The sequence below is a fragment of the Pantherophis guttatus genome, chromosome 1, assembly GCF_059756535.1.
Source record: "Pantherophis guttatus breed Tessera chromosome 1, ASM5975653v1, whole genome shotgun sequence".
Taxonomy (NCBI): domain Eukaryota; kingdom Metazoa; phylum Chordata; class Lepidosauria; order Squamata; family Colubridae; genus Pantherophis; species Pantherophis guttatus.
In genome coordinates this window covers 157,684,825-157,698,896 of record NC_142063.1, presented here as the reverse complement: position 1 = coordinate 157,698,896, position 14,072 = coordinate 157,684,825, and the positions used below count along the sequence as shown (strand labels likewise).

The following is a 14,072-nucleotide window of genomic DNA, read 5'->3' as shown; positions in this document are numbered from 1 at the left end:
TAGCTGCACTTCTGAAGTTAGATCAGAATCTACCTTTTTAGTTTTCTTTCCAAGGGCTCAGTTTTTTCCCTTATTCTTAAATGTTTTTGTTTGGTTGACACATATTTATACAAGGACGTAGAGAGGCTTATGGGATGTGTATAAAGGTGACCTGTTATTCGCATCTCTCAAGACAGTGTCAATGATTTTTGAGTAGCATAGCTATACAAAGGAAAGTCAAGGATAAATAACTTAGTTATGTAAGCATATATGATTCTTCCTTTGTTAACAGCATCTGTGGCTTAGGTAAATGCATCACATTTTTTCCCCCAGCTGTACTCCTGTAATAGTTGGAAGCTGTTTGTTCTCTCCACACTGCCTATCCTAGCAACCCACCCAAGAACTTGGACCAACTTAAACCTTTACCATATGCTCATAAAATGGAATAGTCATTATGCTATAACCATTATTTATGTCTGACATCCAAAAACATTGACAAGTATAGCATAACAAAGTTTGCCAATACAAATTACGTAACCTAATTTATATTTAAGATTGATTAACATGTCAAAAAATGGGAAATCTTAATTTTTGAAATTATGGATCAGCTTTTCTACTGCTGTCATTTCCTACCCAGAAACTCCAAATATACACACTCATTTAAATAAGATTAAGAACATTCAAGTTAGAGAATCTGTGATCCTCCAGGTGTCCCATCCATTCACCCAGCTTAATTGGCTGTCCTTAGTGTAGTCCACAAGGTAGCACAAAAATGGGTTGGCAGAATTTGCTCTGTCCTAAAAGCTGATTACTATTCTGCCTTGGTAATGAAACAGTGAGTGGTGCAGTCCAGAGGAGGGCTCTTGCCGGTTTGCACCAGTTTGGGCAAATCGATAGTTAAGATTCTGCACAGTTCGATGAACCAGCAAATTCCACCACTGGCTGGCCCCGGCTCCGCTTGGTTTTTGGCCTGTTTTTGGGCCAAAAACAACCTGAAAACAGCCTGAAAAACAGCCAAAAAACAGGCCAAAAAACGGGCGGGGGCAGGGCCAGCCAGTGGTGGGATTAGCCCCAACCAGATGTATCCTAACTCTGCCTTTGAGGCAAGGGGCCGGGAGGCAGGAGTTGGTGTGATGAGTGACATCACCCACCCAGTCACATGATCAACCAGCCATGGCTACCCAGCCAGAGAACCGGTTAAGTTATTCAAGTCCCACCACTGGTGCAGTCCCGAAAATGTATTAAAGGATAGAAAGTTGTAGATTTCCAGCTAGTAGGAAAACTATCCCTCAGTCTTTCTTTATAATTGAAGCTGGGGCTGGAGGCAAAGGTGAATTTAGACTGGAGGATTTAGTTGTCCGTCAGAATCTGGAAAAGATGATAAATAGTCTCAATTAAACCCATGTGCTTATTCAGCCTTTTTCTCTCATTCATTTTTCATACTTTCTCTAGCATTTTTTTTCTCTGTTTCTTGCTTTTTTGCCATCTTACACACCTTTCTGTCACTTGTCCAATCACCCTTATTGGCTCTATCACCTTCACCTGGTTCATCACCATCTTACTAGTTGCTCCATAACCCTCTCGCTTTCTATTACCATTCTCTTTTTCTCCATTGTGGGTGGAGACAGCAGCCAGGAATAGTTCTCGCCTGTTCAGCTTGAAGGACTGAGACTGTTACAAAATTAAGCTCCTCCCTTGTTGCTAGGGATCCCCAGCTTTTTCTCAGTCCTTCAGCCTGGACAGTGGTCTCGGGTTGAGTCTCCTACTTCTTGGTTGCTGTTTTCCTTACTATATTTGACCAATTTGGAATTTGGACTGCTTCTTTCCTCGAACTGTAAGTTACAGCGAACTTGCCCTTGTGTGGCTTGTTCCCTGTCCCCTGCAGGCTTGCCTGCCTGGGTGGATTCCATCTCCCCTTGTCTGTGAGGCATTCCTCCTGGGAGATTGGACTGGCTTCTGTTTAAGCAGGGACCTGGTGAGGAGCTTCGCGCTCCGTTGGGGGCTGCGCCGTCGGTAGTGGCAATCAGCTGGCCAGTGCCCAGTCCCCCACGGCTATCCCGACTCAAGGCAGTGCTTCTAAAGAACTTTTTATCGGCTGCCTCAGGAGCTTCGTGCTCCGTTTTACTTGTGCTCGGCGGTGTTTGGATTGAGAGGAGCTTCGCGCTCCTTTTGCTGGCTGTGAGGAGGATTCGGCTATCAGAGCCTCGCGCTCCATCGCCTAGCCACAAGACCGCCACTTTGAGATCAGGAGCTTCGAGATCAAAGCCTCTTGCCACCGTTTCTTGCCGTGAGGAGCCTTTGAAGCCCCATTTCAGTGCCAGGAGCTTTGCGCTCCATTATCTTGCTGTTTGCAGTTGTTTGGGGCCGAATTTGACTGTGCGGAGCTTCGCAGTCCATCGACTGTACTTGGCAGCCGTTTTATTATTGTCAGGAGTTTCACGCTCCATTGCAGAAACATTGGCCGCCATTTTGTGCTCTGGCTCGCTGGCCTGGCCATTGGGCACCATTTTGGGACCTTAAGGAGCTTTGTGTTCCCTGGTCCTCCCCTCGCCTCCATTGCGCATTGTGCACATTTCTGACACCGCATAATGCTTGGCAGTGGACATTTGGCTGCTTTTCTAGTTTGGGGGGTTTTCCCTCCAGGTTATACAGCAATAACTGCTCAGAGTGCCTCTGAATCTGAGGCAGCCATTTTGTATTTGCTATCTTCGGGCAGCCATTTTGAGAAGCCAGTTTACAATTGCATTAACCAGCCTCCTCTCTAAAGGGTGTAAGATTTACAAAAAGATGTCTAAGGCAATTTCTAAATCCAAACTTGGCCGCAAGGCTGGGTCTACTGACTGCTCTGATGGAGAGCTTTCGAGCACAGCCACAGGGCCTTCTCGGGCAATTTTTGGTGTGGGCGTGTCCTCCAGGGCCAAGAACTCCCATTCTCATCAAACTCCTCGCAGCCACACCTCAACTGCAACTAGGGATGAGAGGCACAGGGACCAGGCCTTGCAGAAAATATGTAACAAGGCCAGTAGGAATAATGACCCTGCATTGCAGGATACTCCCCAAATCCCTTCCCAGGTGGCAGCAGCACCTGACCAGGTTTCACTGCGGGACTGTCCTGTTTCTGTTTCAACTAATGCATTGTGGGGACCTGTGATACCCTCGGCCCCTGTTTCTCTTCCTGCTCTGTCTCGTCATGTGAGGTCTATGGAATCTGCTACTTGTCCCACACCTGGACTTGCTGGGAACCCGCAAGCTCATAGAGAAAGTTTGATCCCTGATCATCTTCAACAGATTTTTTCCAGGACTCTACAGATGTCATTGGAAGCAGGATACCTTCGACCGGGTGAAGATCCTTATGTGAGAGCTGACGCTTCTGCTTCTCTTGAGCGAGACATCCAGGATGATCAGCTTTCCTGTCCAGAGTCGGTGTTGGCACCTCTCTCGCATGCTTCTCGCTCGGCTAACCTTGACGAATTCGATCACCCGGAACCGGATCTGTCTGAGGACGAGGGTCTTGAGCCGGAAAAACCGGTCTTTACCAGTCTTTTCCCTCTGGCAGTTTTTAAATCCTTACTCTTTAAGGCATCTCAAGTGGCGCAACTAGACCCGCCAACTACTGGAGAAGCCCCTTCTACCTCTCAAAAGTTGTTTAACCCACTTTTCTCTGAGCCAACTAAACCTGTTGATTCTATTCCAGCTCCTCCACTCTTCTTGGATGTTATTCGACGCTAGTGGACTTCGCCTGGATCTGCTCCGGCTCCAGCTTCCCTGGACAAACGTTTCTTTAATGTGGCTCCCGACATGGCATTCCTGCTCCAAATACCTGCGATTGATGCTCCTATTGTTGCATTATTGCCGCACACTGCCATTCCAGGCGAACCTGATGAGGGTCTTCACCCTGAGGAACGCCGCTCCGAGCAGACCCTACAACGGGCTTACTTAGGGGCGGCTTGGGCCATTAAATCTGCCACCATGGCCTCCTTTTTTAACAGGGCAACATTGCTCTGGTTGAGTCAACTCCAAAGTAAATTGCCCCTGGAGGACTCCAGACTGCAGCAAGATCTCATTAAAATCATCGCAGCAGTCCAGTTTTTGGCAGACGCCACCCTCAATTCTGCTCGCTTCACTTCGAAGTCTATGTCTTCGACGGTGGTGGCATGTCGGCTTGTGTGGCTTTGACATTGGCAGGCGGACACCTGTCATAAATTGCACCTGGCGTCTTCCCCCTTTACGGGGGGTAATTTATTTGGCTCTTCTTTGGACCCGTTCCTGATAGAGTCAAAAGACAAACGCAAAATATTGCCTTCTTCGCAAGTCTGACACTAGATTTTCTCCCTTTTTTCGCAGGCCTCTGTGAGGGGATCCAATTGGGGCGCTGGAACTGCCCATTCTCAGGGGTCCTTCGTACCTAGACAGTGGGGGACCCAGGACAGGCCATATAGAGGTAGAAACCCCCCTGGCAAGCAGCCCTTTTGAGGGGGAGGAAGCCATCCTTTCCTCCACCAACGATAGCTGCATTTCTGACAGTCCCATTGGCGGCAGGTCAGCTCTTTTTGCTGACCGATGGGATATTCTTATGTCAGATTCTTGGGTCAGGGATACGGTAAGATCTGGTCTATCCTTTGAATTTTTCCCTATCCCTCCAAGTTTTTTTATTCGCTGCCCCGTCTCTAAAGACGAGCACAAGAAGGTCTTCATGGATTTGGCCGTGAAACACCTACTGGACATTCAGACCATTGAGCAGGTGCCTGAGGATCAAGTGGGTCAGGGGTTTTATTCCCTGCTCTTTCTGGTCCTCAAATCCTCGGGTGGGTGGAGACCTATTCTGAACCTTAAAAGACGAAACCGTTATGCGGTTTATAAACGGTTTAAGATGCAGTCTCTTCAATCTATCTTGGCTGGCATCCAGAGGGGCGACTTCCTCACTTCCATTGACCTCACTGAGGCTTATTTACATATCCCCATCCTTTCCCCACATTGCAAATATCTGCAGTTTTATTATGCCTGTACTCATTATCAGTACCGTGCTTTGCCATTTGGATTGTCTTCTGCTCCCCGTTCCTTTACTAAGATACTAGTCGCCTTGGTGGCTCACCTTCAGACCATCCCTGTCCGTGTCCAATGTTACTTGGATTACATTTTAATTCAGTCCTCTTCTGAACAACATTTCTTAGAGGATCTCCAAGTAACTATTCATTGTCTTCAACAGCACGGTTTTTCTATTAATATAGCAAAAAGTCAAATGGTCCCATCGACATGTATTCTGCACTTGGGAGCAATAATAGATTCCCTAGAAGGTAGAGTCTATCTTTCACAGGAGCGACAAGTTAGCATTAAGGAACTTGTGATCGAGCTTCAGAAGGAGTTTAAGGTTCCCCTGGCCTTGCTGTCTACCTTAGTGGGTAAGATGGTTTCAGCCATCCATATTACCCCATGGGCCCGCCTTCATGCAAGGGACCTTCAATTGTTTCTCTTACCCTTTAAGAAAGCGGGCAGAGGCAATTCCCAAGCCGGGTTCCCCCCAGCGTCAGATGGTCCCTAACCTGGTGGAGGTCTCCAGCCATTTCCAAAGGGCGGCTCTTCCTCGAGCCTCACCATCTCGTATTGATGCCAGTCTTTCCGGTGGGGGGGCCATCTTCAGATGCAGGTCGCCCAGGGGTTGTGGTCAGCCCACAATCAACACAGGAACATCAATTGGCTAGAACTGCGTGCGGTCTATCTAGCCCTCAGACACTTCAGCCGACTGGTGGTGAACCAACATATGTTGGTACTCACCGACTATATGGTCACAAAGGCCCACATAAACCACTAGGGGGGCACCAGGTCCATGGGCTTAATGTCGGAGGCTTCCAGACTGTGTCTATGGGCGAAGTGACACCTGTGCTCTTTGACGGCGAACACATCGCTGGGATGGCCAACATACAGGCGGACTGGCTCAGCCGCCAGACTATCGATCATGCAGAATGGCATCTTCATCCGACGATCTTCCAGGACCTGTCGATCCGCTTTGGTCCTTCTGAGGTGGACCTCTTCGCTACCCCGGAGAATGCTCAGCTCCCCCATTTCTATATCACTTTCTATCTCCTCGGTCGGAGGGAGTGGACTCCCTTCGCTGTCAGTGGCCGAAAGGGCTTCTTTACACCTTTCCCCCATTGCCACTCATTCCATGAATGGTGCGGAAGATTCTGGAGGAACGGGCAGAGGTCATTCTTCTAGCGCCACACTGGCCCCAGTGGTCTTGGTTCACCGACCTCAAGTCATTGTCGGTGACCCCTCCCTGGAGGGTCCCTCATCCTGTGGACTTGCTCAGCCAGGGGGCGTTGCTCCACCTGGACCTTCAGTGGCTGCAACTGACAGCCTGGCGCTTAAGCGGTGCGCTTTGAGTAAGGACAACATTCCCTCCAGGGTTATCCGGACCATCCAAGCGTCCTGGAGGCCGTCCACAGACCGCATTTATTCGGCCACTTGGAGGGCTTTTTGTGCTTGGTGTGACCGTATGGGGATTTCTCCCTTCAGGCCTCAATTGTTCATGTCTTGATATTTCTCCAGGACGGGCTCGAGAAGAGACTTTCGCCCAATACCCTACGGAGGCAGGTGGCGGCTATCTCTATGGTCCTCACTTGTCGGTCCCTTCCCTCCTTGTCTTAGCATCCTCTCATACATAGGTTCCTGCGGGGGCCTCTAACTTATGTCCCCCCGTGGTACACAGATACCACACTTGGGATCTGACTATTGTTTTGAACTCCCTTACGGGAGCCCTGTATGAGCCCTTAAGGACTACTAGCCACCGTCTGCTTTCATGCAAAGTCGCCTTTTTGGTGGCAATTACCTCCGCCAGGAGAATTTCAGAACTTTCAGAACCTTTCTGTACGTAGTGACCTTTGCATTTTTCATTCTGACTGTGTGGTCCTTCGTATGGACCCCACCTTCATCTCAAAGGTCAATACGACTTTCCATCGCACGCAGGACCTGGTCCTTCCAAATTTTTGCCCGCATCCTGCTCACCCTTTAGAACGGCGCTGGCATATGTTGGACGTCCAGAGAGCCCTTCGTATTTATCTCAAGAGGACTGCTGACATCTGCAGGACAGAGTCCTTTGTTTTTTTTTATTCCAGTGTCTTTAGGTTCCAAGGTCTCTTCATCCACTATTGGCAGATGGCTGCGGCAGACGATTGCCAAGGCGTACGAACTGTGTTCCTTGCCATGTCCATCACGTCTGATGGTGCATTCCACGCACAGTGCGGCTACTTCTGCGGCCTGGGCCACGCAGGCGTCCTTGAATGAGATCTGCAGGGCGGCGACTTGGACGTCTTCTTCGTCCTTTGTGAGGCACTATAATCCTGCAGTCACATGAATGCCATTTGAGTGCTTTGCAACCGGAATGCATATTTGATCATTGCAGGATTCCCACAGTCATGTAATAATCATTTGCTAGTTCACAGCTGACTTTCATCAATGGAGAAGTGGCAATATAAAATCTCACATAACAACCATGGGTGATTTGCTTAATGACCATAGCAGAACTGATGTAAGTCCAGCACAGTCACATGATGTTTGCTTAACAACCACATCACTTAACCAGAGTTGTCAGTTCCAGTTGTGGTAGTTAAGTGAGGCTATCCGTAGTAAGGAATAATGCGAGTTGTAATTTAAGAACAACTAAAAGTATGCAAATTCCCTTTCTTTGATTTAAGCAATAGAAAGTTAAGTTAGAAAATTAAAATACTTTTTCATTGCAATTACCAATTCAAAGTTCCTTTGCAAATGGTAGTATATAGAACTATTTGCTATCATCTATTAAACTGCTTTAGCTGATCTTTTGCTTAGCATTTGTTTTCATGGAATATCTCTTTTTCTGTCTGTTTTGGATTAATCTAAATTAAACCAAATTTCTGGTTTCTGAAAATTTGCCGTAAAATAAACCACAGGCTGAAAGACAATTAAATTTATCAGTTATAAGCAATTTTAGGTGTGTGTCCTTAAGCTTCGTACTGAAAGCAGTTCTGTAATTGGTGGCTGCACTGTTCTACCTGTACTAGGCAATCTTCCAAATCCAGAAATTGAAAGTGAGCACTTATTATAGAGGAATGTTCTCTCCCTCTGCAATTGCAATTTCATCTGGTCCCATACAAATCAAAAATTGCGTAGTAAAATCAATTATATTAGATGATAGATAGCATGTGGTTCATTCATTTTCTCATATAAAATATATCCATGATGTATGACTTGGATAGTTTGTCTTTTGTTCTCTTAAAAGTTTCACATGGATGTTGAAATACTGCTCATCGGTATAATTATTAACTGTGAGTATATTTATGTCCCCAGTGTACCAAAAAGCATATACATGGAGTATATTTCCCCATGACAATGAGCAGTAAGAAAAGAATTGCGGCTTTCTATAATCTGTGGTAGGAGAAGAGCTAATGTTCCATCTCAAGGGCATTGCATAGCTGCAGTTTTTCACACACCCAGTTTTATAATGACATATATGGAAATAGTCTGTATATTTTCTTCAATTTTCTGATCCAAATTGAAGCATTAGGTAGTTTTTAAAAAGTTTTCTCTAAATTCAATGTGTAGAATATTAGGAGCTACAGTCAGTTTTTAAAATCATTTTATTTAGAAACTGTCATTAAGATTAGAAGCATCATGGGCTCTCTCGGATATCGATCCTACTTGTCCCTTGAGCACATACTTTTCAAATCCCTGTTATTCAAGTATTTTCCATATCTTCAAATTTAAGAGTGTTTTTCTCCTTGGCAACTGAAGTATGTGCTGTGCCTCCCCTCAGAAAAAAATCTCCCAGCTCATGTATGCAGTAAATGAATAACTCAGAAAGTTAAATTTTAACATAGTTGTGTTGCTGGAGAATATGGGGAATTCTCTGTGCAATATTTAGAGGCAATTTTTGTATAATAGAGGAATGTTTTTAATTCATGTTTCTTTCATAGAGGCTGATGTCAGCCCTCTGAGGTAGTCCAGACAAGAAGCACACCCAGGAATCCTAGCTCTATCTTTGTTGTAAGGTTACATTCACAGAATCTTGCAAGATTGAAAGCATTTCTTCCCTCTTTTCCTTTTACTCTCCAGAAATCTAGGGAGATCCCCATCTGATAGGTTTCCCACACCATCTCCCCTATTGTGGGCTGAAACATCTTTTAGAATCTGGTACCCAGTCTTCAGCTCCCAGTCTCTCCAAAATCCACATATCATTATACAAATGTGGTTTGGAATTCAGCCATTTTGGTCAGTGTTTAACTTCAACCTGCAAGATTTAAGACACCTAAGTACTTCTAGACTAAATGTATGCTGCCACTCAATCCAGTTGTTGGCCATATCCCCTATTTCTTTGGGTGACCAAAAGGAAGAGCTGCATAGCAACAAGAATGTTGCCCACATTTTCTTTAGATGCACATCTTTCCAGGGGTTAAATAGTCTTTTGTAGCTGAAAAGTATGGTGCAGTATATGGTAAAAGTAAAAATAGTAGGATTAGCATTCATATGAACAGGCAGATCTCTCTTACTGTAAAATGCTATCTTTTTTAAAGCAGAAAGAGGAAGTTTGTGTCATGGTAGGGATTGATAATAGGTCTGTTTGCTGCTATCCTATTTGCTCTGCCACTTAATCTTTTGGGTGGGACCCTGGCCTTCAACTCTGTAATATGTGAACAGATTTTCAGTGTAACTTGTTCTCTAGGTTGATGTTTCTTTTGTCAGTGTTCTTTTCCATCTCTATGCAAAGCGTATTCTCTCTTTTTTAAAAAAGTTTTTTTTTATTCCAGGTTTATTACTGGAATAAAACTGGCCTGGTGCCTTAATTTCTAGACCAAACTGGCTTTTTATATTCCCTTCTATTTTTATTTTATTCTCACTTTTACTAAATTATGATCTATAGTTTGATCATCAGTACATAGATTTATCATATGAAACTATACTAATTTGAAAATGCCACAATTTTGGTATGGCTATTTTAAATGAAATATAAACTTACTTCTTTCTATCAGGGCAACTACAGGAAGACCCCCTTGATAGATGACAATGTGGTTAAGTAGTTGGAGGTTCATGGGAGCTTACATATGTAATTAGTATCCTGCATCCTGTTCCATTTCTTTTAATTCTCCTCATACTCCTAACACTACTAATAAAAAAAGAATCCATACATAAGGGAAACGAATGAAAGGTTGATTTTCACATAAGAAGCTGAAAAGTATGCTGTGGGAAACAGCAGATATTTATTTCCGATCTTTCAGATTTGTTTATGTAATATTGTTGTTAGTTGATATCATTATTAACCAAATGAGCCATAGGAATATTTTAGATGGTTAAGAATTAGGTATTATTAATAGTAAAATTGGAAACCTGAACAATTCCATACTATCTATTTCTTTGAAGGAGGTATCAGCAGATCCAAGGAAAAAGCAGTGTTAGCAGAACTACTTCTCCAATAAAACCATTAGGAAAAATAACCAGGGAAGATCACAGTACAGCTCAAAGGTGATTAAGCAGCAAGCATTAAACAGTTCCTAACTGCTCTGCAGTCAGGTGGAATAAAAAAAATCAGAAGGAAGGTAATAGAAATATTATTTGATTAAAACAGTGAATATAATAGCTGCACTGCTGATTTGTAGGTCCCAATTGTTTAAATTCATTAAACCCGGTACTCCATTGTCGGAAGATCATTCGGTTTTTCAGAACAACAATGCTATCATGTAGTCAGTGGTGTGAAAAATATTTTCAACTCCAAAGTTTTAAGCCTGAAACACTCAGTTCCAACCAGATCCTGACAGTTCATTCCTTCATCTGATGCTAACAGATGCCCACAAATACTTTTTCATTTTTGAGAAAAAGCGGAAATCATCCAGCACCATGTATGGATTGTGGGGTAGATGGGATAAGACATTGCGATTCAACTGTGCAATTGATTGCTGGTGGCTCATGAGGATTAAGGATGTCATGTTGCGTTGATTTTTTTCATGTGCTTCTGAACTCTGCTTAATATTGTTTCAAAGTGTTATAAGGTAGCATTCTGAAGTGATACAGTAGTAGTACCAGATTCAAGGAAATTCATGTAAATGACATTATCTGCCTCCCAGAAAACTATCAATGAGTTTTCTTGTCAAAGCATGGATTTTGCATTCTTCTTTCTTAGGTGAAGCTTTGCCATGATAGTCCATGGACTGATGTTTTCTTTCTGCGTCATAATGACGAGCCCATGTTTCTTTAACTGTCATGAAATTCTTCATCTTCTTCTCATAGTATGACAACAACTATGAGTTGGCAAGTTTCAACTCTAGAAGCTTTTATATCCGCCATCAGCATGCAAGGACTCATATTCTACAAACTTTCTTATTGAAGAACAAACGTAATATGGCACGCTCCTGTGAAATGCCAAGCTTGACAGCAGTTTTCTTTTGAATGATTCGCCAATTGTTCTTAATCAGTTAATCAACACTTTTCATGTGAAACTTGTCAATTGCTATCACAGGTTATTGACTTTGTTCTTGATCACACAAATCAGTTCTTCCCAGATTACCATATTTACATAATTTTTTTGCCCAGTGATGCACAGTATTCACATCAACACAGTCACTATAAACAACTTGCACAGTGGTGAATTTCAATTACAGGGACTCCTTTGAAAATTAATCACAGGACATTGCTTAAAGCATTCCAACAAGTATTTATTAGAAACTTCGGTTTCACAAATAATAGCAATATAGTATTTTCTCAGCAACCTTCCAATGCTAAACAAATACTGCTGCTATCTGATTATTTACAACATTGAGCCATTACTTTGCCTATATACAAAAAAATCTGAATATTATATTGATGATTATTAATGATTAGTTCCCTTCACTGTGATATTATCTTAATGATAAATAGGCTTGTCTGATCATTGTGTTATTACAGTTAAGAGAACATTTTTATCTCTGCAGCTCTCATGAAATATAACTCATAAGACCATCAGGGTGATTCTGGTTAAGCGGACTTTTAAAAAGTAGTTGGTATTAGTCTATCAGAATCTTGAGATTCCTATATCTTCATCATTCTTTTTTTTAAATTAAGGCTGGGCTGTTGAGTTTTACTTTTTAACCTTATTTTTCTTTAAAAAATATTTATATTGTAATACATTATGCCATTAAATTAGTTGTAAGGGTAAAGTTCATAGTAAGACTTAATATTATGGTGTTTGTAAATCATTTTTTTTGGATTTGTGTAATAGGTTTAATAAAATAGTGATAATCATTTTAAGCCTATAAGGCTGTAGGAGCTATTTTCCTATACAATAGTCCTTGACTTACAACAATTCATTTAATGATGGTTCAAAGTTACAATGATACTGAAAAAAGTGTCTTATGACTGTTTTTCACACAACTGTTGCAGCATCCCTATAGTCACATGATCAAAATTCAGATATTTGGCAAGTGATTCATATTTATGACTGTTGCAGTGTCCTGGGATTGTGTGATTATTAATAATTAAACTCATTATTAACATGAGTTTATATCTTCATTTTTAGGCCTGGGTAGTTGTGAGATTCAGTTCTTACACATCTTTCTCTGGCAACATAAATGTTAAACAGTACACATTTAATTGTTAGTAATAAAACTTAGCAATATCACCCAAGATATAGCAAAACAGGATTTTATTTTAGAAACAGGAAGTGCGTGTGGCGCACCCGTGCGCTTGCTCCGCTTGCGTGGACCCTCTGCGCATGCGCAAACCCTTCTGCGCATGTGCAGAGAGTGAAAAACAGGTTACTTCCTGGTTAAAACCAGGAAATAACGACTGTGCGGGTGGGCGGAGCTTTGCACTGCCATCGCTACCGGTTCTCCGAACCACCCGCCGCCATCGTTACCGGTTCGTCTGAACCAGTCTGAACCGGTAGCATTTCACCCCTGCTGGTAATGCAAAAATGCTATTTGAGTGGGGACTATTCATGTGAACAATATAAGATGGATAATTGTCACATGTTTGTTTAGTAATGATAGAACCATAATTTTGCATGAGTCTGTAGCTGCAGTGGCATTATTCTCCCTTTAGAGTGTGCTTAAACGGACTATCAGCAGTATAAATGTGAATTTATTATATATGTGCTAATCATTTATGATAATAATTTATTAAATTTGTACACTACCTGACTCCCAGTGACTCCGGGTAACTTAAACAATCAAAGAAAGAAAAGAAAACTAACAGAAGATGGCAAGAATAACAGACTGGATTAAATGAAACAAGAGGTCTAGCTCTCCCTTGCCAAAGGCCTTTTAAACCAATATGTAATAATTCAGAGGTCAATGAATGAAGTGGGCTTTTAGCATTCGAATAATTTGCCTTGGTAGCAATTAAGTATCATCTTTATGCTTACTCCAGTTCTTACATTTTCTCCTTCTGAGAAAATTGCATTTGATGTGGAAAATTCTAATTTAATCCATTTTCATTTTTTTAAAAAATGCAGGCTTTTTGCTGACTGCTAAGTCGTGCTGATTTTAATTAGTTCATATATTTGTGGGATATTTTTCAACTTATCTTTCCTTCTTTATTCTTCCCGTATAGGGGAAAAGAATTTAAATTGGCCTTGTTAATAGTGGAGATTATATTTGTGAATGTGTGTTGGTCAGTACATTGTTTTCATTTTCACACTGACCAGTATAAAGCTTAAAGTTAAACATAATATGCATAAAGCAATGATGAAACACAAAAAATGCTGCACTTGACCATATTTTATTTATGCCTTTGATTTCTTGGGGTGGGGAGGGATAGTATAATTCAGGGAAGAGTTTATTTTAATATGTACACTATAGAAATAATGACTAGATCTCTATTTTCCTCCAATGGGGACTCACTCCCTCTTTGTCAGCCTTTCAAGGTCGGCTAAGTCAGGAATTAGACACCACAAGCACTATTGGAATTCTATTGTTGTTGAGTATAAAAATAGAATTTCAAATGCCTGGCAGAGTTTCTTTCTATCCCCCCCTTTTAGCACAGAGAATCAAGGTGGAGTTATTTTGAGTCTCTTCCATATACTTAATTCTTTCCCAGAGCTGAGATTTTCTTTACTCTCTTATCTGTTAACTGATTCTGCATTCCTTTATTGC

At 42.3% G+C, this 14,072-nt stretch overlaps 2 protein-coding genes across 3 annotated transcripts in view; both read left to right on the top strand.

Moving 5' to 3' along the window:
* Window positions 1–14,072, top strand: part of ZNF385B (zinc finger protein 385B) — a 267,317-nt gene that overhangs the window by 94,265 nt on the left and 158,980 nt on the right. The window lies entirely within an intron of this gene.
* LOC148116603 (uncharacterized) lies at window positions 2,767–5,518 on the top strand. Its single transcript, XM_087893093.1, has 2 exons — window positions 2,767–3,618; window positions 4,562–5,518. Exons 1-2 carry the CDS (start codon window positions 2,767–2,769, stop codon window positions 5,516–5,518), a joined length of 1,809 nt encoding a protein of 602 aa, XP_087749219.1.

What these genes read in the sequence shown, in the direction of transcription:
- LOC148116603 (XM_087893093.1), top strand. Translation starts at nt 2,767, where the DNA reads ATGTCTAAGGCAATTTCTAAATCCAAACTTGGCCGCAAGGCTGGGTCT. An exon ending in AAGCCCCTTCTACCTCTCAA is followed by an intron (nt 3,619 to 4,561) that starts AAGTTGTTTAAC and finishes CTTATGTCAGAT; the next exon opens with TCTTGGGTCAGGGATACGGT.